Source organism: Mytilus trossulus, chromosome 4, assembly GCF_036588685.1.
Source record: "Mytilus trossulus isolate FHL-02 chromosome 4, PNRI_Mtr1.1.1.hap1, whole genome shotgun sequence".
NCBI lineage: Eukaryota > Metazoa > Mollusca > Bivalvia > Mytilida > Mytilidae > Mytilus > Mytilus trossulus.
Window position 1 is genome coordinate 53,064,156 of NC_086376.1, and position 26,534 is coordinate 53,090,689.

General features: G+C 30.9%; 2 protein-coding genes across 2 annotated transcripts in view; one reads left to right on the forward strand and one right to left on the reverse strand.

The window, feature by feature from the left end:
• LOC134715506 (phosphatidylinositide phosphatase SAC2-like) overlaps positions 1-26,534 on the reverse strand; it is a 216,434-nt gene that overhangs the window by 19,927 nt on the left and 169,973 nt on the right. The gene's annotated exons all lie outside the window — the stretch shown is intronic.
• LOC134715509 (carbonic anhydrase 14-like) lies at positions 545-14,547 on the forward strand. The gene is made up of 8 exons (XM_063577715.1): positions 545-796; positions 5,789-5,821; positions 8,614-8,787; positions 10,221-10,366; positions 10,850-10,945; positions 11,963-12,029; positions 12,767-12,930; positions 13,500-14,547. The coding sequence occupies exons 1-8, from the start codon at positions 742-744 to the stop codon at positions 14,076-14,078; spliced, it is 1,314 nt and encodes a 437-aa protein (XP_063433785.1). The 5' UTR covers positions 545-741; the 3' UTR covers positions 14,079-14,547.

Genomic DNA, 26,534 nt, shown 5'->3' on the forward strand with positions numbered 1-26,534 from the left:
CCCAATACCCTTTCCCAGATTTGCAGTAAAAGGAATTGACGAAAGCGTAAAAAAAGTTTCCAAATTTTCATCAAAATAAAACAAAATATATTCAGTATTTTCATCCATGAATATAACATTCAGATCCTACAGAGTTTTACTAAATGTAATATTTAAAAATTTTAGGGGGGGGGGGGGGGGGGGGTAGGAGGTGTGCAAGAATGAGTCTATCATGGACATTTAGAAAAAAATCAATTTCAAAGATGCATGAAAAACAAAGCATATGACCTATAAGCAGACATATAGGAACAAGGAAATACTCTTATATATACAGAAACAAGGTGTAAATGTTACAAAATATCTGTACAATTATAAAATTAAGTAAGGGAAACCTTTTGAATGGCCTTTTGAAAAAAAAATCTTATCAAGTTAATTTATTATTGTGTTTTTTTTTTAATACAAAAGAGACCAATTTACACATTATTCTTGTCCAGTAGAGGAGAAAAAATAATTACATTTATGTTAAAAGTCTGACAATGAATTAAATGAGTGGAACTCAGTAAAATCTGTTTGTACAATTTCTGTCAATTAAGATGTAAGAATGCCACATTAATTAGGTTCTATTGATAACAAATCAACTCAAGTAAATGCATGCCATTTCCCTGTGGGGAGCCCCTAAGGCAAATTAGATGTACCTTTTGTCCAGGTAGATTATAAATTGGAATCTTATTATAACCAGGTTTTTTACCTGTTAAATTAGTCATGGAACATCATATATTTTCACTCTCTGTGATTTTTACATTTCTACTTCAAAATGGTAAGTTTTTTAGTTTATTTTATTTAACTAGAATATAATTATTCTATTATTTTTTTAAAAACTAAATTTAATATTCTGATCACAAAGCAGATTATGGGCAATACAAGTTTAATCTTTTACATGAAATAAAAGTTAAAAAAAATACCATGAAAAAGATTTTTTGAATAATTCACTTTTTTAATATATATATTACAAAAAAAATGTATCAACACTTCATTTCATGTACGAAATAGTCCTACATGTATCTTACAATTTTTAAGTTGTGATATATAAAAGGTAGACAAGGGTACAACAATGAAAATAAATAAGTCTATATCTTGGGTTGCATTGCAGAAAAATATGCTTGAAGTTTATGTGATGGGAGATAACTCAGTAAAATGCTGTTTTATTTGTAGCAGTGTTCCATGATTGTTTTTATTATATAAAAAAGGAGCAAATATTTTACTTCCACTATTTAAACCATGGGAAAGTAAAAAAACTGTAAAATAATTTCATTCAAGGAACCGCATGAATGTATTTTACTAGTTTATGAAAAAGAAATTCTGATTCATAGTTAAAAAAAAATATTACTTTTATGTGGTAATTCTAAATGACTAATATTTTTTTTAAAACAACAGGATATAAATTTCATTTTATTGAGTTGATAGAAATTTAAATCACTTGTTATATTGATAAATCACCTTTATTTGAACTTAATGACCAAGAAAGATAGGACGATATGCACATCAGATAACCTTTGTCATCACATTTCCAAGGTCAAGATGTTATATCATATCAATGATAACTTTTGATATGCAAAATCTTGTTATGAGTCTATTCATTAATAAAATTTTAAAATTCACTCAATTTTGAGGGTTTACATGTATGAAGAAAAATCAGAAAAGATCACCAAATTTTATTAAATATTAATGAAGATGTAACTGTTGTTAAATAACTGAAATCAGTCTTTTTTTCCTCATGAATTAATGTAAATTTTGACCTTAAATAAATGTTGCAGACAAATTTGACTTCAGCTATATTTGGTATCGTCTTTGGGCTGAAAGGAGTCAGAGGAAAATGCTTATATCTGCCTTCACATTTAACCATAGGGCTAGCAGCCCAGGCTTCTACAATACAGGCCAAAATTATCATTAATAAAAAATCCTAAAATTGGGGTCTGTGGGCCCTGTGTATTAAAAAGTTACCCTGAAGACAGTTATATAACTTGCAATACTTTGTATGTTGATGTCTATAGAAATATGGTACTTGGTAATTTGATTCTGACCCTACTAAATTTTTGTAAGAACCAACTTCTTCAGACAGAGTTAGTTACAGAGGCAGGTTAAGAGGAAGGCAGTTGCCATGGTATCCCATCTGTATGGAGCTCCATGTATGATAAATACATAGACTTTTAACAAATGTCTGTCCAAATGGTAGTTTACCAAGTACACCCTCCTTTTTCAAAATCCCCAGATCAGCACTTGAATTGTGTTCTCTGTCAAGAGTTGTTCTGTTCTGTTCTGCACATTATATTTCACATAGATAAAAAGCTAAAATAATACAAAAGAAGCTAGGTCAGGTTGGTCAAAGATCCTATTATGACAAGTAATACATTTATTCTCAATTCATAACTTTAAAATTAACAATATTGAAAATAAAAGCAGATCCCAAAAAGTATGTTTATTGAAAAAAGGACTGCCGTTTGTGCATGATTAAATTTGGGAAGTCCCTTTTATTTTCTAATTTTTCATACATGACAGGCAATTAGCATTAGAAATGATGTCCCAATTTTACTCATGTAATATACAGTGTAGAAAAACAATAAATACAATTTTATTTGCACTTAATTGACAAGACACATATAAATCATATATAGGTGTACGACAAGCCTTACTGATGTTATTGACAGGTTAAACTCTAGTACAAATACAGTAGTTTTAAAAGGAAGGAGTAAAGTACTTTTAAAATCAAATTCTTTCTTTATTAGCTTTTGAATTTCTTAATGAAAAAGTCTTAAAATTGAAGTTTACAAATTAAGATAAGTTATAATGGGTAAAAAGGGGGGTAACTCTTTTCACAGGACATGGCTCAAAGACCTAAGAAAAACATGGAAATAACATTTTATCACTATTTAATGGGACTTTTAGACATGATAAGAATTTATGATAACTTTTCACTGAAAAAACTGGATATAAGTATAAGAACACAATCATCCCACTTGCAAAACTTTCATTCTTGAACATTGATCAGGATCAGTAGAGAAGGTTTCTATTTGTTATGTTACTGACATCAGGGGCGGATCCAGCCATTTTAAAAAGGGGGGTTCCTAACCCTGACAAGGGGGGGGGGGGGGGGGGGGGGTTCCAATTACATGTCCCCATTCAAATGCATTGATTGTCCAAAAAAAAGGGGGGTTCCAACCCCCAGAACCCCCCCCTCTGGATCCGCGCCTGGACATTCAATACCCTATTGTTTTAAATAAGTGATTAAATAATAAAAAGTTTGGATCAGCAACCAAATATTTCAAATCCATTTGAGAATGTGAAGCACTGGTATTTGTAAAATGTCTAAACATAATCAGAGTCTAAATAATCTGTTTTATTTTTATCTTTTACTTAAGAAAATAATCTAAAATCTCTGCCTCTGGCTTCAGTTAATTCTAATTGATTTCAAAGAAAAAAAAACATAATGGAAAAAGACAAGAACGTGTTAAAAATATTTAGCAGTTTTTCACAATACAAAGAAGAAATTTTCTAAGCATTCTGGTATCACAATGATCAATTTCATTCTTTTGTTCCGCCATTTTGATAATCTTTTGTGGTATTCAGCTTGACCATGTTAATTTAGCATAAATTATATAATATTACTAAGACTGTTATAACATGAATTGAATGTCATTTTATACATTTTTTTATAATTTGCATACTATTGTGACTTAAATAATGGTGTACTAGTAATTCCATAGCCAAGATGTCTACTGCTCTTTAATTACATTTGTATTCAAAGCATTTGTTAATGACATAAGATTGGGTCATATTTTTTTAAAATTTTTATTTGAAAAAATTAATGAAGAACAACCTTCAACATTAGAAAGATTATATATGTATAGTTAATTCTATCGTTAGTAGATTTAGGATGAGGGGGGATAGGACCTTTATCTGGACTTCGGGATTGGTTGTTTTTAAACTTGGGATTTACACTTTCAGGATCTGGAAAATCTTTTTTTTTTCAAATATCCGGATGTCGGGATTTAAATTTATTGAAATTCGGTACCTCAGGATATCGTGTTTTTAAGTGCATGATTTCCAGATCAGGACCCATCCTACCCCTTTTCTAAGATGGTTTACCAAAAAGTACAATTTCAATTTCAAGTTAGCAGACTAAAACTGAAAAAAAGCTTTTGAAATTGCATCAGCTTGTTGAAAGGGCTTTCCCTAGTAAATATCTCACTGAAAAGATGGATGAAATCAAAAACAGAAAGTGGTAATAAGAAAAAAACTAATAAATAATATTCAATTTTATCAGCCTATCCACAAAGAGGCTTGAGTGAATCATGAAAAAGTTTCGTTGAATCTAAATAGAGATTTACACTACAAATACTATAAATCAACTGTAACAATCCTAAAAATCCTGGTACATGTATAAACATTTAATCACATTTGAATCATACATTTAACATTTTGTATGTGATCAATAAAAATTATGTCATAAGCAAATGCAATTTGACATTTAAAAATACAAAGTAAATCTTATACTACAATGCTGTAATCTTTGTAGGCCTATTTACCCACAATGCAAACTTCCTTCTGTTTTCAATGAAGCAAGTATCAAAATCTATTACCTCATTGCATTTTACATATCGCTTTTTATTTAAGTAAATTAAATTCTGCATATTTCAATAAAGCATGTTGGCTGATTATACAGTCACCTGATTCTAACACTTTAAATTATAGTATATAGCATTATACATACAAATATTTATAACATGTACATAATAGTACATTTTGACTCATGGCAGAGAAGTTTCTAATTTTAAATTTATATCTATAGATCAACAGTGGGTGGATCTGAAACATAGAGTAATAAAATAAAAAACTTAGAAAATACAAGTATAGAAAGTCATTGAAAAATATTTAAATACACAAAAACTGTAAAAAAATATGTACAATATATATAATTATATTAAACAACAGCTTCTATAACATGCACACATATATATATATATATATATATATATATATTGCTATTCAAGCAATACCTTAAAATTGAGAATGGAAATGGGGAATGTGTTGATCAAAGAGACAACAACCCAACCAAAGAGACAACAACCAGACCAAAGAGCAGATAACAGCTGAAGGCCACTAATTGGTCTCCAATACAGCAAGAAAATCCAGCACTGGGAGGGGTGCTTCAGCTGGCCCCTAAACAAAAATGTGTACTAGTTCAGTGATAATGGGCGTCATACTAAACACCTTTTATATATAAAAGAAACTAAAATCAAAAATCATACAAGACTACAATTTATGCTGTACCCATCTTGAAAGCTATCTGTTCATTTCATGTTGTTAAGTGGCACAAGTTTATAACAGTGACATACAAGTCAATATAAGCTGATATCAATTCAGCAATGTAGGTAAAGTAGTACTTATAGTATACTTCAATATTCTAGCAACAAAGATAGGTTAAAAAGGTAAAATAAACACATAGATTTAAGTCAAAACGAAATCTTCAACTATTGAATGTGAAAAAAGTAAATATCAATGGAATTAACATGTCAGAAAGCAGGGAATCAGAAAATGAATGCAAATCATCTTCATTAAAGTCAGTTCTTTAAAAAAAAAATTAGCATTTGAGTACCAGTTTATGTAGATATTTGGGAATGAATGTTTTTTGCACTTGACATTTTCTGATTTTTATGTCAATATTTTGGCTTTATTGTTTAAGTAATCCACTTAACAATCTAATTAGGAGAAAGGTATGGCCAATAAAACTCTGTTTCATTTTTAATTTCAGATGCAGCTAAATGGACATATGATGGTGACTTGGGTAAGTTTGATACAACAACCAAAATGATGCTTCCATTGTATGTCATCAACACAAAAAATAAGAGGATCTGCAAAGAGGTGGTGCATTTTTAAGGTTGCTGGGTATAAATACAAAACTGTATACAGAATACAAGTCACACATTTGTATATAAATAGATGAAACCAATTTTCACATAAACTTAGTCATGTTAAAATCCTGGTGACAAGAGTAATCTGTTACTGGCCAGTATGTAACATATATTTGTTTCATCAAACAAGGGTAAAAAAAAAACCTGAGAGACAAATTTACTTTTACATCACAAGGAAATGATTTTAAAGTTAAATGTCAAAACTTAACTTTGATCTAAGCAAAAAGTAGTAATTCATTTTTTCTGTAAATTTTCAAAATGATACTTCAAAATATAACTGCATTTTGTAATACATTATAAAAAACTTATTATGTAAAAACTTAAAATAATCTTACTCAGGATTGTGTTCAAATTCTTTTGTAACAAATTCACAGGGCCATAATTTTTCATTATGATATAGCATATTGGACATTAAGGCATTCACAGGGTTTTTATTAACTGATTACCATGCAGACATATTCGATGTTTTAAATAGTAAAATTTTACCAAAAGTATAATATGATTAATTTTTATGTGCCGTCATAATGGTGTCTAATTTGACCTATACCTGTACCACATATCCTTTTACTCATATCATTTTCTTTTTACATACATTTATATATATACTAGTCAGAAAGTTATGATTATAAATTATCATTTTAATATATTATTTAAATGTATCTGTCATTCTATGTATTCAAATCATAATGAGAGTCAGTTAAAATATATTAAAAGTGTCACAGGATGTTTAATTACCAGGTCTATGATCAAAATAACCAAACCTGATACCAAATGATTACAAAGCATAAATATATATTTTTACAGCCTAGTTAACACGTTCTTTTGGTAAATGATTGATAGTTGTCTCATTGGGAATCTTATACCACATCTCTTACTTTATTTTACTGAAGATTTAGATTTCAAAAATTTACCCTACAGTAAAAGCTATAAAAATTGGCTAAAAATTTGAATACTGGGTACCCAATGTTCCATCCCAGTGGCGGATCCAAAAATTTTTATAAGTGGTGGCCCACTGACTGCCTAAGCAGTACCCGATCCAGTCACGCTTCAGTGATTCCCTATATAAGCAACCAAATTTTTGGCCAAAAAGGGGGGGGGGACCTCAATCCGCCTCTGCATCCTTCATGTTGGTACTTAACTACAAAGATGTTATAAAATCTAAAGCTCTTTCTTTTAAATTATATTGGACCATGGTCATTATAAGAGACTCATTTAGCATCTATCCAAACTTTCCTAATAAACCCAACCAAATTATAAACTTTGTCAAACTGAAAAATCTAAAGTCCACTTTTATAAACAAATGCTTGGAACTTGAAAATGTGATTCTTGAAATGTTATAAAACTTATTCATCTAAATCTATATATATATATAATAATAATGTAAGTGCCCTGAGTCTTTTTAAATTTTCTATATTTAAGATTTATCAAGTCACAAAAATAGTCATGTTAAAGGTGACCTCTGTCACCTTCAAAACCTGGTAATATATTCAGCTTAAAGACATCATAATAATTATTTTTTAAAACACAATAATAAATGTTTCTATTTGTGTGTGTTCCTCCCAAAATTATTTACTTAACAATGTAGCAATATAACAATAAAGCATATTTGACATGTACAATTGAAATGAAGCACATATTTAGTCAATAATACAAACTATATATGAAAGAGATCTTAAAATTGAAAATTACTGCATGACTTATCAATAAAACATCAAATGAACACTACACCATAATAAGACCCAAAGTCATACAAAAGTTATTGTACAGTGTAGATTACAATACAACATCATATTACTTCTCATTATCATAAATACAAAGATGTGCAAAAAATGCTGACATTAGTGCAACTTATCCATCTATTCATGAATCACTTCACTCCCTGTATGTAAGTCATATTGTGGGTGCTATAAAACTGAAGGTTAAACTCTCTTAATAGGTATAGGAAGATGTGGTATGAGTGCCAATGAGACAGCTCTCCATCCAAATAACAAGTTATAAAAGTAAACCATTATAGGTCAAGGTATGGCCTTCAACACGGAGCCTTGGCTCACACCGAACAACAAGCTATATTTAAGGGCCCCAAAATAACATGTGTTCAACCCTACCAAACCCTACTTTGATATTCAGTGGCAGTCAAAGATCTTTTCAAATTAGTCTTTCATTCTGGATTCTTTCCTAATACTATATGATTATAAATTAAGTTGAGTTCAGGGATATATAATGTGTACATGGGTCTGAGCTCATGTTCTTCCTTTTATTTTCCTCTTATATTTTTTTTGGGTGTTTTAATCCACCATTTTCTACATTAGAAAATGCCTGTACCAAGTCAGGAATATGACAGTTGTCATCCATTCGTTTGATGTGTTTGGACTTTTGATTTTGCCTTATGATTTTGGATTTTCCTTTTTGAATTTTCCTCGGAGTTCAGTATTTTTGTGTTTTTACTTTTTTAGTAGGTCATTTTAATTTTACTTACTAGTTTATATATGTTATAAGAAAAATACCAAACTCCAAGGTAAACTCAAAAGGGAGGAAAATCTATAAAACTTGACAACTTTGTATTCATAAAGTATGTGTATTATGCACATTATATACCAGAAACCGTCTTTTTAAGAATTCCTTATTTAAAATCAAACAAAATGTCAATATCTTATATTTCTTTCAGGACCAAGACACTGGCATAAGCTATTTCCAGATGGATGTTCTGGCAAACAACAGTCACCAATAGATATCACAACACAAAGTTCAGAACATGATCCTAAATTGGGGGATTTTGCTATCTGGCATGACCCTCCAAAACCAGGATCTCTATTTAAAGTAAAAAACAATGGTCATTCTAGTAAGTTGTACAATAGATGTTTTTAAATTTTTTAAAACTTTCTATTACTCATAATTTATGGATTGATATGTATTTCAAGTATGAAAACAAGTTCAATAGGTAGTATGTTTACCAATCACTGATAAGAGAAATAACTTTCAATTTTAATATTGGAATGGTAGGTGAAAAGTACAATCATATGCATTGACTTGTATTCAAATAATGAAAAATCAATGGCATTTTTAAGTTCATAGTAACAAATGAAAATTTTAATATGCTGTTCTAATTTTGTCTCTGTATTGATCTCTTTCAATGGAATTTGAAGAAAATAAGTCACCAATATTGCTTCTGTGAAATTGGTGAACCCGTGTATAGGTTTGGCAGTAAATTGAAATATTTGGAATAAGTGTTGTACACTTTATGTGAGATCTAAAATTTTAAGTATTTTTACTAGGTTTTATTTATTTTTCCATGCAGAAATAAGCAATAAAAGAAATGAATAATTGTAAATTATAGTAGCAACACTTGAATCAATTGCTCTTAAAATTCTTTCATAACCAGTATATAAAAATTTGTAGATTAAATATGCATAACCATATATTAATACATTAATTTGCATATTTTAATTCTTTTAAATTCAAAATGGAAAGTATGTGTTATAATATAACAATGAGAAGAAAGAAAAGGATATTATTTATGTGCAAAAGATTTGAACTGCTTTCAAAATAATTAATTTCAACCTACTCATGCATACCTCATGTCAAAACAAAAAACAAAAAACATACATGAATTATAAGCTTCAAATCAATAATAAATTAGTAGGGTCAATTCTTTACTTGAATATTATGGTCACACAATGTAACTTTTTAATACTGTAAATTCAGAAATTATTGCTGCATTTATTATAGCGATTTTGTCATTTTATATTAAAACAAGATTTTAATTTTTGACTTATAACCCGTCACTGTAAATTCCAAAATTATTGCAATGTTTTTATTATTGAGAAAAATGTGACAGGGTTATAATCGCAATAATTTAAACTTACATTTTGAAATTTTTTATAAGAATTAAACAGGACTTTTCTCAATATCGCAAAAATTAAAATTGTATTTTAGTCTAAAATGTCAAAATCACAATAATAAATTGTTTTTTGAATTATTTCTGAATTTACACATATTCTTAACTAGTAACCCAAAATAATAATGGCAGTATGAATCAATGTAATAAATGCAGTGTTTGTTTGAAAACTGTCATCAGGAACACTCTGTACAAAAAGTTTGGAAAGTAAACTACTGACCATTTTATAAGTTCCAGTGAATAAATTTGTATTATATGCAAGTAGGCATTAAAAAGGAGATAAGTTCGTAAACTACGGTAATTATAAAGATATCTATCACATAGAAAATCTATATTTTTTTTGGTTGTTATATTATTTCCCCCTCTCAATATTTCAGTAACTATTGAGACTTTAGGACCATTCCATGTGACAAATGGTGGCCTACCATCAGTATATTCAACAGCCCAGTTTCACTTTCACTGGGGTCATGCTGACCATCAAGGCTCAGAGCATCTCATAGACAACAGAGCAAGTCCTCTTGAGGTAATTATATACAAATCAACAAAAAACTCTTTAAGATATACATAGTGTTCTTATCAAATCAATTTATATGGCACAACATTAAAAAAAATAATTAAAAAAGTCATATTCGTACCTCTTATTTCCTAAAAAACATGATAAAATAGATGTGTCTTCTCAAAAAGTTGAAAAATCTGTAATTGCAACAACACATGTGGACACAAACATGATGGTAGTCTCACATATAAAAATTTAGCTCAAAATCTGAAGGCGTTTAGAAAAAAGTCTGTATAACTGTGATTTTCAACAATTTATGAAGCCCGTAATTTTGGCAAAACTTTATTCGCAGAGCTAAACGATGATGATAAATGTTTGCATTACACAAAAGATCTTCTTTAAAATTATTTTTAATTTTTTTCAAATGAAGAAAATATTAGTATAAGCATACACAGAGATAGCCCCTGTATTTATTAGTTTTTTTCTACTATTTTTACATTTCTATTTCAGTTACATGTTGTTAACTATGACAGCGAGAACTATCAGAGTTTACCAATGGCCATGGTACAACCTCAAGGATTAGCAGTATTAGGGGTTATGTATGAGGTATGCATCTGATTGTCAAATATCTAAATCAGGTCCTTTTTATATTTATATATACAGCAAATTTCCGAATGTTAGAGTAAAACTTTGGTAGGCTTGCTTGCTCTGTTTGTATAAACGTAAATTCAAGCTTTCTTAAATTTACATTGACATCATCAATAATATATATAGGCATATTTATCCTGCATATATTATGTTTAAATTTGATTGGATGATATCCTAAATACAATTTTACAATATACAAACAAAGCAAGCAAGCTAACCAAGTCCTGCTTTACCTGTATTAAGAAACAAGCTTTAATTAAACTATAAAAGTTCTGACATTTCTAAAAAGGAACAAAAAAGTAATTTTATTTTATTGAGTAAACAAAACTACATTTTTATCATGTTATCTGAATAGGATTTGAAACTTTACCAATGAAATAAATCTGCCAGATTTATTGGGTGGAAATAAAAAAACATGTCTATACAACTAAAGATTAATCATGTTTGTTTCCTTTTTTGAAATATTTTAAAAGTGTAAATCAATTAGATAAGTACAAATAATTTATATCTAAATTGTCCTCTAAAATTTGATCAGGTGAACTTGAAGAAACATTATACCTGTAAAAAGTTCATTTGGTGCAATACTGTAGTAGTAGTATAGACATGTTTCTTTAATTAATGTTATTCTTATGAAAGTAAAATGTTTTCATTTGCAATAGCTAAGTTTGTAATAGAAAATCAGAACTTCCTCAAAGTAATCTAAAAACGATACAAACAAAAAAGGGATCGGGGGGATTCAAAATAATAAGTCTAAGAAAGACAGGCATGAGCCAAAATATTAAATATTTTGCAATTTAATGAACATGTATATCAATGTGGCCAAGATACATCAGCACAGCTGTTATAAGTATTTATATCTAATTTGATATTTGTTGCACCAATAGTGTCCACATTGTAAATCTAATAAATAAATTAAGACAATGCTTCAAAAATTGAAAAACAAACCTATTTATAATGTAAATGTTTTTGTTTTAGATTGGTGTAGAAGATAACCCAGCCTTAGAACCAATCATACAAGCAATGAAACATGTTGAGGATCCTGGTAAGATTTAATGAGGGTCTATCATTTTTTTACCCTTTTAGTCCATTAATCTCTTTTCTGTAAAACCCATCCAAAACTCACTTTTTACTGTCAGCCTCTACTTGCAATATACGTGTGAATGACACTGACCACAGGCAAGAATTTATCTGTATTTTGTATTCAATGCAAGGTCCTTAGTATATGCATGTACAAAATGTTATTGTTTTCAAATTTCAGTTCTTTGTATCGAAAGTGCATATAATATCTAAAATGTCTACAATGAGAAGTAACTATAGCCATTTACCATCAGAATAGAACAAAGTATAGGGGAAAGCAACAAATCTAGTCTTGGGATCATAAAAATTTAGTGTAGGATTCTTGTACTCATACTCAACCATGCAATCAACATACTTGATTTGGTATTTCAACAAAGCATAAATTTTGTACTCTGAGTACAGTCAAGTTTTCAACCACCCAGCAAAATGTAGAGGCATTCAATAGTCTTAAAAGTTAAAACGACTAGACTTCATAAGCAGGACTCGTATAAAAGTCTTAAATTGATATGTACAATGATACTGACAACAGATAAAAAATGAATAAGAAGAATAAAATAATTATGTAGAAAGACAAATATTTTGGAGCAAAAAAATTACTTTACTCAGTTCTGATAAAATATATGTATTCATAATTGATGAACTTTCAAGCATAATTTAATATTAATTCTAAACAGTTATTAATGACACAATTGTATTTTGCAGAGGATGATCATCATCATGAACTTCCAGCCCAGAGAATCAGAAACTTCCTTCCTGAAGACACATCTAAGTACTACCGATACAACGGCTCTCTGACAACACCAGGATGTTTCGAGAGTGTTATCTGGACAGTTTTCCATGACCCAATGTACATTTCAGTCAGACAGGTTAGTGGAATAAGAAGCAATAACAGAAAGGCAAAACATTGTCATATGTCGAAAAGTTATACCTCTATGTGTTTATAATCTATCTGTATATTCTCACAAAGAAAAACAAAATACTCAATAACAACTCGATCAAAAATTAAATTTTGAAGCATCACCAAAAAGTATTCAGATTTTTAAATATTATAACTAAGAAGAGTGTAAAATTTCAAGCAATAATTATGATTTGTTTCTGAGATACGGCTCAACATGTAAAAATAACACCCCCCCTGATTTAGTAACAAAGTCCCATAACTCAAAAATGTTTACTTACTTTCACCAAAAAGTTTACAGATCGTTTGACCATCATAAGAAACATTTATAAAGTTTCATGAAATTTGGATAAGTCGTTCTCAAGTAACAGTGTAACATGCTTATGCTGGACAGACAGACCAACAGACGACATTTGTATACCATAGTATGTCTTGTCAAAAGTTTGACAGGAGTATAAAAATCAAGCTTTTGTCAAACAAGTGTGTTTTTTGTCTATCACATTTCTTCCAATTAAAGTGAACCATTGCTTATTTTTGCAGATGATGGCATTCAGAAAAATTCTGCAAAATAAAAGGCATAAAGGTAAAAAACATCATAAACGTGAAACCAAAGATGAAAAACTGGTAGAGGAAGTATTGGAAGAATCTGGTATGGCAGGAGACAAGCTTCAACAGATGGAACTAGAGATGACACTTGAGGAGGACAAGGCTAAAGATAATCTACCAACAGAAACTCCTACTCTAGGAGAACCACCAAAGAAGTTTTACCTCCACCATGGCGAAAATCCAAACACAGATAAGATGCAGAATGTTAGTCAAAGTGGCAAGGAACAGTCTTATATTACAGAATCTGAAAAACATCTTGAACAGATTGTTGTAAAGTTAGAGCATGAAAATGAACAACTAATTGAAGAAATTGAGAGACTTAAACTTGTAGACAATTTTAGGCCAGTTCAACCATTGAATGGAAGAAAAATATATAGAAGTTTTGATAGTTTTGTAAAAAACCCAGCCTCACAAGAGATTAAAGATAGCACAGAACCATGTAACTCATCTATTAAAATTCTATCATCATGGACTGTATTATTGGTAACAATTTTCGTATCATTTTTTAGATAAAATGAATAGTTTCATTAATATTTTAAACAAAATCAAAGATACTGTAAAAGGAGATAGACAATAGCATAAGAAAATCTATTATCATAAGATATCATTTTAAAATGATTTTAGGATATTGAATATGTTTTAATAAACAAGTTTTAACTCATTCTCTATGTAAATTAATACATTTATGAAAATCTAGTGTCAAATATCTGGATTTTTTTTATCATTATGAAATTTTATGTATATTTTTTTATATGTACTTGGAAGATTAGAGTTCCTTAAAACAATTAAGGGGTATAGCCAATGGCTATTTTAGCTTTTAAATTGAGGAAATATGTATATAAATGTACAAAAATCTTTTTTTTTAAACTGTTGTTTTTGTAAATGTAAATATTGTTTATGTGATATGCAGTGTGTGTCAAACTTTTTACCTTATACAGATTTTATTTTATCTAGATTTACTTGATTAAAAAGTTTTCATCCACTACAATGAGTTTGAACTTCTCTATTTAAATTTTTACTACTTTTTGTGGTGACTTCTCAAACTTTTTGGCTTCTGATCTTTAAAGTGGCTTTCTATATTTTTTTGGCTACTTTTGTGGTTGCTACCCATACTTTAAGTTACTTTTTGGGCAATTTCCAAAACTTTAGCCACTTTTTGTAGGAATGGAAAATCAATTAAAACATTTTAATTGGACAAGTTTGCTTCATCTGTTACAATCATGCAGCTGAAAGTTCACAATCTGAATGAGGATCTTAGAACAAAGCTGCATGCTATGCCAATAGTTCCAAAACAAGAAGGAACAAGATGTCCCTTAAACAATAGTTCTCTTGGCTTGATATTAAAAGATCTGTTGATCAAAATCAGCAAGAAACGGGAGAAATTCTTTGGACTTTTGCATGTGTTACTTTTGAGAGTAATGTCCTTTAACCCCTTTTCTACCTGTTAATAAGGCTGTTAGCCCTGCAGGAAGGGAAATAACTCTTGATATCACTGGTATGTGTTTAAAAAAAGCAATGATGCAACTGCTTATTTGTTTTTAAAGTGCTGATGCAACTGCTTATTACAAATACATTTGATTGAAGATGTGTCTCCCTAGACTTAGCGCTATCCCCTTGGATTATGTTATAGTTTTCAGAACTGTTTATATTGGAGATCTCAAGTTAACAAAGTACAATGTACCAACCAATATAAACCAAAAAGATATGTAGTATGACTGTCAATGGGACAACTATCCACAAAAGTCTTAATGATGTAAATAACTATGGATCACCATACAGAGCCATCAATAATAAGCAAAACTTTTTCCATATTTTTTTTAATAAAAGGCCTTGATATAACAAAATCTTAAAACAAGGCATAAACTTTCATCTTTTAATGGAGGTAGTATGTTAACCTCTTGATGTGGTCCTTTTATTTGTGCACTGTTGACAGGTGCCACATGTGGAGCAGGATCTGCTTACCCTTCCGGAGCATTTGAGGTCACCTCTAGTTTTTGGTGAGGTTCGTGTTGCTTATTTTTTAGTTTTCTATGTTGTGTCATGTGTATGTTTTGTCTGTTTGTCTTTTTCATTTTTAGCCATGGCTTTGACACTTTATTTTCGATTTATGAGTTTGACTGTCCCTTTGGTATCTTTCGTCCCTCTTTTGTTAGGGTGCTCTCTCATAGATGTATGTACACTACTTCTATTATTCATTCTATAAAGAGTAATAGACATTATAACTGCTGCAAACAAAGACTCCAACATAAATCAAGTGTGAACAAAATCATAAACATAATTCAAGATGTGCATAGAACCATCTTTCACTCACCAATGAAGGCCAAACTTAATACAATTTTGTTGTTCTTTACTCATCCAAAAAACTTATTCAACCAAGCCAATTTGCGTGTATGAAGGGACAAACAAACTGGTAAATGAGTGGTTGATAAATTTGGATGCAGAATGCAGCTTAATGCATTGAACATAATGATTATTCAGGCATCAGTTTTTCAGTTTTACCAGATTCTGATAGAAAGATGCATTTAGGAGAATGAAAAACGTTCAAATTAGGAAGTGAAACCGCAAAACTGGACTACATGTTTGAATTCACCTTTCTCTGAGGATCTTTTTGGAGAAAAATAAACACATCAAAATTAAGCCTACATAAAAATAATGGACTCATGAGTTCCTTAAAGCAATTATTGTACAAATTGTACAAATAGAACTTGCATATTACCTTTAATGTTCCAGCAAATGAGTTCAAAGTTCAAAGAAACATGCAGAGAAACATCTAATACACAAATGAAAGATTACAATTATGTTTGGTGAAGAACAAGAATGTGTCCACAATCCGCACTATCATTTTCTATGTTCAGTGGACCGTGAAAATGGGACAAAATCTCTAATTTGGCATTAAAATTCGAAAGATCATATCATACGAAACATGTTTACTAAGTTTCAAGTATATTGGACTTCAACTTCATCAAAAACTACCTTGACCCAAAACTTTAACCTGAAGTAGGACAGATCTAGGAACAGAAGCACAGACCAGAAAACAATGCCCATAAATGGGGCATAAAAAGAACTAATGGTTATAATTGATAATCTTCGCATCCAGAGCAAAAAACCTCAACATCCCGTAGGGCAAAAACTAATATTTTACATAATTTTGAAGCATCAATTTTTTTCTGAACCATAGAATTTTTAACTAAAATTATTTCTTTTCACAGTAGCACTGCACACATTTTTCAAAGTGAGGTTAAAATGTTACAAATCCAATTATCAGAGAATAATTGCATTGTTTGAGAACTCATTCTTATCAATATAGAAATTCAGAAAGTTCTATAATTTTAATTACAAATGTCGCTTGTAGCATACATAAATATACAACTGCTTAATTACATGTACTCATTTACACTTAACGGAAGTGCCATTGGCAATAAAATGCGAAATCTATTTCTCTTTCTTAATAACACCCATTTACAATGAGCTGGAAGAAAATCTGAAAGGAAATCAGTGTTAAATTCATTACAATTCTCTAGATAGTTTCAGTTATTAATCTTAATTAGACAAATCCTGTTGAAAAAGAAATTTGCATAATTTGGAATAGTTATTTTCACAAATTAAAGCTAGCTTAAAGCAGAAACATTTATAAATGTCTCAGCTTAAAAGCAATAATGCTAAGTTATTTATTTCCTATTTAATCAAGAAATATTCTAAAACAATAAAATTATCATTTCAGCACTTGAGATTATTGTGGTGCAAATAGCTGCAATTATTTCTAAAACTAGTCTTTAATCTTCATTTCGAAATTATAGGAATGCATCATGCTAGAAAATGACATATGGCATATCATTAGAAAATTCCTAGAATATTGTTATTTTTACCGTTTTTTTTCTTTAATTTTGCCCAAATCAAAACAAGAAGTTATGTAATTTGTTTTTCGATAACCCATCAAAGTCAGAAATGGTATTCATTGTTTTCTTGTATATATATAACAGATGTATTCACTATCCAGGTATTTAGAAAGATTTATCAAAAATCATAAAAAGATGAAGTATGATAAGAGAGAGCTTGAATTGCTCACCTTGCAAACATTATGCCATTTTGATGTTCATTTTCACTTATTGGACAGACAGTTTTGGATAGACAGTTTTTTTTAACTTTAGTTGAAAGCAATTTTTTTTATTTTTTCACATACATACATGTAGCAAAAACGTGTTCACTGGATAAAAAAAAATCATGGTACACATATAAAGTAAAAGATAATTCAAACATTCCTTCAACTTGAGTCTCTTTACCATGACCAGTCATCATAATATTAAAAAGACTAACATGATATTGTTTATATATCTTTATTTCTCAACAAACCAACTTACAATGGTATAGAGAATTCCAATGAAGTCTTGCAGACAAAAAGTCACTGTAGACTCTGGACAATAATAATTTAGAGACCACAAATACAACTTCAAGTGCACTTATACTCATTTGGAACAAGTGTATAATATTATACAGGAAAAATATGTTTAAAACCACCACTCTGGTAAAAAAACCCAATGATTTCTAAGTAAAGGAGTCAGCAAAAAAAATTGTCATCTTATAAGGAGGAAAAGAAATCATATATGGATGACTGTAACAGTTTACCTGAATGGTTGCTAGATGCATTTCAATTCAACATTAATTTCTTTGTTTCACTTGTTATCTTCCATTTACACATATTACCGTAATATTTTGAATTTCCTACAAAAGCAGCCTTTATTTCTGTGCAAATCAAGACGCCGATTTGAGCAAAATGAATAAAAAAAACCCACCCGGTCATGTTAACTTTTAAAGTTTTTGAGTTATCCCCCATTGTCTACAATTCCCTACCTACCAATTGTGATATCAACTTGAAGGGTAAAATAACAACTACATTATATTATATTAATCATAATCTAGTTTATTCCACAAAAATCGAAAAAATATAAAGAAAATATCATAAAAATACTTCTATTGTTTTTAATTGTTTCTTATCAAATTCTGCAGACAAAAATGTGAAGTAAAACATGATGCAAAGAAAATATAAATGATATTAAAAAATGATAGAGCAAAAAGTATTGCAGTGATAAATCCAACCATGGTCACTAATTTTCAAGCCTGTAGCCGCCAAACGTCATTATTCTTAAAGATAAAACAATAAACAATCAAAATGTACAACTACCATTAATTTTCTTGAATATCGTTCGAATAAAACACATTTATTGTTACAATAAACAGGGAAAGAACAAGAAAACACCGACTCTTAATTTCATTTTCAATAAGGAAGAAAAATAGATCATTTCTCTTTTTGCCAATAAATTGATGTGGCTAACCGGTTTCTTAATTAGAAGTGTCAAAATACAAATAAAATATAAACGATCAGTGATCATTACGCTAATAAGAAACAGAGATAGCCAATTACCATACGTCTTGAAACAATACTTTATTGTTTATAGGAATGTTTTAGGCGTTCGGAACATGATGTTTTACGACTGTAAGTATTTCCAATAAGAAGAGAAATAACAGTGACCGATCAGTTAGCGTCAGGTTAGAAACATTACAGTATGTTTTTTCCCCAGCTACGGTTAATGCCATTATAGACTGGTTCTCTGTCCTCTATCTGTTTGGCTTTGACAGATACAACAAAGGTATGTAAGATACCCGTATGTTGCAAGGGAGAGGACCAGCCTAATTTCATTAGATAATTTCAAGCTGAACTTTGTAGCTCTCGGATTTTATCAGATTCCGTTTTGCCAGAAAGTATTTGTTGTTTGTTTCGTTATCGTTCTTCGTCAATTTTTAAATGGCTTCGTCTTGTTCTTTGAGAGTCTGATTTGACACATACCTTTCAGGCCTATATTCTGTTCGATTCTTCTTTACAAAAAGAGAAGTTCACAAAAGGGTTGCCTGGGTATTTAAATGTGGTCACCCGAAGGTCTCCCGTTCGGCATTATAACCTATTTTGAAGTTGGTGCTTTTTGGCTGTTTGAGGGTGTATGCTGTCACGCGGCCCGGTCGAAATCAAGACGTTTGATCCGATGCATCGAAAAGATAAACAGCCACACTCAATGTTCAATGTATATATATATAACCCTCGCACGAAGTCCGCGTATATGGCATGGCAAATGTAACATTTCTTCAATTACTTTCAAGTGGCCATCCGAGTATCATGATTCCGCCATTCTTCCAGGTTGACCCATGATCTATCTATAATTGTAGATTGTTAATTTGTTCTTGACTTGAATTTGTCATGTAATTGATGTCGGATACCGTTTACCAGGTAACAATCCAGTAATGCAAGTGGTTATAGAAAGGCAATTCAGATACACGCACTATGTATTTTTCTATTAGTTTTTTAAGATATTATATTAACCATAGGTCATTGCAAATGGTGGCACCAGAGACATGTCTCTGGTGGCACGCAATGCCGCAAACTGAAAACTATATATAAACTGTGGTTTTTTTTATAAGATATCTTTTAAACTATATAAGATATCTCATAAACTATATAAGATATATAATAAATTATATAAGATTATAAATTAATACTTCTGTATGAAAATATAAGAAAAATCAACATTGTAAACATTCCAGTCACTGAAGTATAAACGAAGAAGTTTCCAAAGTCATTCAATCGATAAAGGTGTTGCCTATTGTTTTTTTAAAAAGATATGGGTTTTCATGTATTTATGCATCTGTGGTAGAAGTGCTTCTGACGCACTAAACTTAAAAAACTTAATTACTATAGCAATATGCTGATACTACTAGAAGTAGATCGGTTCCAGGTGGCATCATAAACCAAATATCCAATGTTTAGCCAATTACAATGATCGAAAGCAAACATTTCATAAACTCTCTGATGAAAAAAATTGAGAAAAAAATAGATCTATAAGGTTGCAACTCCCAAATATTCGATATGGACTTTTAATTGTACAGTTTCGCTTGTTTATCTTTAGCTTAAATATTTTGGTTCTTTCATTCAGGATGAAGGTTAAGAAAAGCGCATCGCACGCAAGAATTTACAAAAAAATATTTTCATTTTTGTTTATTGAATTTGAATTGAAAACGAGATATTTCCATACAAGACGCAAGAATGTATATTCCTCACCGTAAGGTTTGTGAAATGTCAATAAGAAATCCATAAAATTACGAAAGGTTTACGAAATTTTAAAAAATAAAGAAAAATTACAATTTGATGCAAAACTTGAAATACAGTTTTGACTTTTAACTGAATGACATCTTTAAAATACTTCATCCAAACCAAAAGAAGAAATATAACTAGTCATGTTCAGATGGCAAAGAGTTTCTTCTAGTACCACCTACACTATGGACGCAAAAACCTTTCAAAACGTTGTAACCTATATATAACTTCAACTTGACACGGTGGTAATGCCGTGGAGTACATTAACGCAAATTCACTGTCAAACAGGAAACCTCAGTCTGTCCACAACAAAATCACAATCACAACAACAAAGAAAAAAGGCACATTTGAGACTGAAGAAACAGAAAAAGACGCACGCAAAGAAAGTAAACGGAAATAATGATTTGTCAGTACAAAAAAACGACGGATATTATATAATCTGACAAAGTTTGTGATCAATTTAATGAACATTTCATGAAGAGTTTTGTTTCAATAAATCAAATGGAAATTACATTTCGACATTTATACATGTATTCCGATTTATTTAAAACACGAAAGCCAAAATGCATACGCTAAATAATCCCGAATGGGAATATAATATGCCAATCATTCTCATATGATAACAAGAATTCGACATGTACTTAATATCTCTCTCGCCTACTACAGAGTTTGAGTTTAATAAAAGAGCAATGATCTCGGAAGTCAAGGTAACATAAAACGTATCAGATGCCAATGTACTACTTAAATCATAGGCCAGATGTTGTTTACCTTTGATATTTAACCTGCAAATTGTAAAGAAGGACTAGCTGACAAGGTCAGAACAAACCTGGCATGCATACTTTAGTCAGTCCCGATGACTGTCTGTAGGCAATCGTCAATTCAATGATAGCTGACTGTGTTGGGGTTAAACATGTTAGCGGGCGTCTGGTCTCCACAACTTGAGACAGCATGCACCAGCACACCATAACACAAAACTGTATACAACAATAAACGAAAAAAACAAAACACAATATGTGATTAACAGCTTGCAATTACTGAATAACAAGCTCTTGCATGACATGGGACAGGCACACTCAGAATGTGCTCTTGTGTGTGTCCACAAAAAGAGAGCTGAAAGATTCAAGAGGGACATTTAAACTCACAAGTCGAAAATAAAATCTGAAACGCTATGGTTAAAAAAGAAAACGAAACACAGACAAATAATATTACACAAAACACATCATAAAAAAACACAAAGACCGAGCAACAAGAACCTCGTCAAAAACTCTGGATGAGCTCAGGGGTTCCGGTTAGTAAACAGATACTGCTCCCAATGTGACAATCGTCGTGTAGCTCATGTAAACAAGTCATGTAATAAGACTTATTCGGTAGGTCACATTCAGGAAAAGGGTATAAGATTATACAGTAGCGGCTACGTAGTGCTATGTAGATTTTGACTATTGAACGTGTAGCTATAGACTTGCTGCTACATAGATATTGATAGCAGCTACGTAGCTGCTACGATATTGAACTCAACACTGCTATCATCTTTGAAACGGATATTCCATAACGGTGAACCAACTTGTGATGACGTTAGTAAAACTTACTCATTCCCATTTTTTTATATTCAAAATGATCTTTCCACATTCTTTATGTGCCTGTTCAGACCACAGTCAAAAGCTTATAAATCATGTTGTCGTTAGTTGGCTGTGTGTCATATTTGTCTTTCATTTATTGTTTTGTCATAAAAACCGTTGTTTCGTTTAAATTATTCCCCAGTGTTTCATGCAGATACCTTTTATAAGTGACCGTAAACAGTATAGATTTTACACGCGGCTTAAGGTCTACAATAACCAATACAGATTCATACATACACTACACGCGGCACTCTGCTGGATGTTTTTCTAATTGATAGTCCTATCACATCTCCTTATTTCTTGTCGGTCTTTCAAAATTATATAAAAATATTGAAACTAAATTACCTGAAGCATGCCGAATACTAAGAGGAACACCACGGAGCATTTTTTTTTTAAAGATTACAATCTTTTCCCGCCATTGCTAATGTTTGATCACGTGCTGTTCAAAGAAGGCTGATAGGAAATGCCAAGAACACAAAGATCACGGACTTGATCTATTTAAAGAACATGAGACTCAATAGTTCTAAACCGACCCCTGTCGATTCGGTATTGTCATTCTGAAATTTCTACAAAGTTCCAATTTAAGCATACACGACTTCCTTGTTCGAACCACATGGGTGGGTACTTTATATGCTATCTGTAATTAATGTTCAATTAAACTTGCATTGCCTTAGACATTTCCTTCTAGACTGACTAAAGTGTAACACATTTCTGCGACACTTAATTAAAAGTACATGGTCTGCATGAACATTTCTTTCCCGTTATAGATAAAACATTTAATCTTCGTCATGAATACAAATTTAATGAGGTATCTGTACTAGCATAGATCTATGTAATACCCATAGCTATATATGGGTATTACCAGAGACATATATACACATCCCTTCCCAAACATAATCCTCGGGTTTAACTTTTAAAATATAATAACTTATCCATATTCCACGCAGTCTTTATGTTTTAAAGCTACGGATGATATTTAACATTAGGTAGATATATTTTAGAAATATAAGTTATCGAGATAACCTTTGATCTATGTTCCTCTTCAGTCATTGATATAATTAAACATTTTAAACTTACGTTTTGAACAGTATATTAAAAAAACAACATTTGAACTTGGATTATACATTAACTACGTACGATGGTATATGCTACCTTCGCGTGCGGAAGATCGAAGAGGACTTTGGGCTTTGCTCATTGTTGAAGGCCATAGAGTGACTTATAGGTGTTTTATTTTTGTGTCATTTGGGCTCTTTAAAAGAGTTGTCTCATCTGTTTCCAACCACGTGTCATGTAAGAGTAAGATAAAATTCGTAAATGGTAATAATTGTGTCCTAATATTGTGTCATGGTAGGTCAGAATGTCTTCCTGAAGACTGATACCTTTTTAACCAGCGTGTAAAATATATTGGTAAGTTAGTATTGGGGTATATTCATATTTCATTTCAACACAATCTAGTCCTGAATATGACGTTGTGTTTGTTGCTTCACGGTAATTACGGGAACTATTTAATTTATCGTATCTCAGTGTCGAGATTCAAGTTTAAATTAGTATAATAAGTTCGGAATAAGTAAATGAAATATATATAAGTACAAGAAAATGTGTTGATTCGTTATGAATATTCAAGCTGAAGATACCTCAATTCTAGTTTGCAGTGTTCTCGATATGTCTGTGTAAAAATCAGCCACCCTGGAGTGTGAAAATAAAAGCATGTCCTATATGCATTGAACAATTCAGCCCAACATCTATAGTTCTGGTTGAAATATAACAATGGGAAAAGCCTCGAACGGGATTCAATTGTACTCAGTATTTTCTATGATTCCAACTTGACATAAAATTGCACTGCAAGAACTCATTGTAATTAAGTTCTTTCGGCTTGTATTCGATTATTTTCCGATAAAAAAAACCCGCCATCACGATATCCTTTCTACTTGACATTTGAGATTCTATGTTTTGTTGGAAACCTGCATTTTAAAGAATAATATGAAAGAGTGCATACCCTATGTTGAAATAGCACTTTCAACACTCCATTGAACTTTTTTTCTTTACCAAATGTCAAGTTAGTGTGTCATTAATACAAATTCCCGTGTCACAATATTTTCTGTATTATAAAAATAAGTTCACAACCTTTCATAGAATTGCACGTAAATACAATTTCGAATGAAATTTACATCTATAATTATTCATGATTTCTTATTGCAACACCAATTTACATTTCCATAAAAAATTATTGCAAGATATGAGTTTTTAGATAAAATTAGACATTTTTACTTGGAATAAAACATGCGTTTAGAATAGGAATATCTATTATAAAATTAGTGTCACACAACATTATTGTGTTTTGTATCTGAATATCAGTAATACTGGAATCAGTATTGATAATATTTTTCTCAAGTATATAAACCACAAAAAGCCATGTCAGTAAAGGCTACGAACTTCCGTAATTATGTCATTCAATACAGACTATACATAGATAAAAAAAAAAACACAGATGGCTTAGAACAGCCTATCAAAAATAAAAAAAGTCAAACAGTAAAGACGGATAAAGGTCAACATGATCAGTTTTCAAGGATTTTCAAACCAGACAAGTTTTACGCCAGACTATAAAAGATTTTGTTCGTACAGAATTTTTCAAGATTTTACTGCTTAAGCTTCTTACAGAAATAGCGCGGAATATAGATCTACACTCTATGTCCCTAAATACAAGAGGAAGCTATATGCTTTTGTAATTATTTCTGAATTAAATTCAAATAGGGAAATATAATTTAAACTTCAGATGAACTCTTGTGGTATCTGCTAGTTTATACCAAGCGTTAAAAGAGGGGTCTTAAAACATGTAAAAACACACTGTTATACAGACGATAGTAAAAAAAAAAGCTGTATTTTTTCATCAAGTCTTCTCATATTAACGTGAATTAGATTTTAGTTCTGCCACTAGCCAATTTATCGGTCATTTAAAGCGCCAAATTTGAGGTCAACTAACTCTATTGGAAATTGTCAATTTTCTGTTCTAGACTAATAAAATCGACATGACATTGCCATTATCATCCCATCGGAAGTCCGCATCTTTTTTTTTTACCGCGTTCGTATCTTTTAACATGCAACATTGTACCAAACGACTTTGATAGTTATCCGTATTTCTCTGTTCGCCCGTAGATCTCGACTATATTTCAATACTTTAATCTTCTTTCAGCAGTTTACTTTAAATCGAGAAACAGTGCTAATGAATACTACTGCCCAAAGCAACAGACTTTTAAAATCGCTAATTACATTTTTGTTCAGCAGTAGTTATCCGTAAAGATCTTATTAAAATAATGCTGTGGCGTTCGTGACAATATCAATTTAAAAGTAAATTTGGAACCAGTGAAAAAGACAAAAAAAAATATTCAATGGGATAGGTCCATGTTCATTAATATTTTACTGGCGGGTAAAATCCTACAGTTTTGATTTGATATTGAAGTGTGGAATTTGAAATAAAGTTTTCACCTCGAGTGTCGCTAACCTTGCATATATAGCCTATCTGCATACTTCTTTTCTTGTGTTTCTCAAAAAGAAAATGATGCTTATCACTTGAGTCTTAAGGGCCTAAATCTGAATGAAGTGAAAACTTTTTAAAACACAATCAAAATTAGCAAAGAGAATGCGATTTAATAACTTGTGTAATCCGTGTAGAAACTGATGAATAAAACAGTCATACGAAAATTGTGTCATTTGCACAAATTTAGCCACGATTTTTGAAACAATCAGTGTATCATTGCAAGTTAACCTAAAATTTAATTAAAGACCCACCTTTTTGAAACCCAAAATAAGAAAAAATCTTAATCATGAAAAGGTAACGCAACTCAGAGGCGTATTTAGGGGGGCAGGGGGCTCGCCCCCCTTTTTTAGGAAAAAATTTGGTTGCTTATATAGGTAATCACTGAAGCGTGACTGGAGCGGGCCCCCTCTTAGGTCAGTCAGTGGGCTCCCACTTATGAAGATTCTTGGATCCGCCACTGCAACTCATTCCCCTTTATTTAATATAAAACGAGAGAACTGTCAAATGTGCCTATTCAGATAGACACCTTGCGATGAATCTGTAGACACCACATAATTGATCCATTACCTGCAAGTGACCTAATAATGGAAACTTAGAACAAATTGTTGAGCCATCACAATGCTGTTAAGTGTCAGATCATCTGTTTCAGACAGAGAACATACACACGTTGACAATGATAT

Bases quoted from the DNA above. Each gene is read 5' to 3' on its own strand.
- LOC134715509 (XM_063577715.1), top strand. From the start codon at position 742: ATGGAACATCATATATTTTCACTCTCTGTGATTTTTACATTTCTACTT. The intron at 8,788-10,220 runs GTAAGTTGTACA...TCAATATTTCAG, and splicing joins AAAAAACAATGGTCATTCTA to TAACTATTGAGACTTTAGGA. The intron at 12,931-13,499 runs GTTAGTGGAATA...TTATTTTTGCAG, and splicing joins TGTACATTTCAGTCAGACAG to ATGATGGCATTCAGAAAAAT.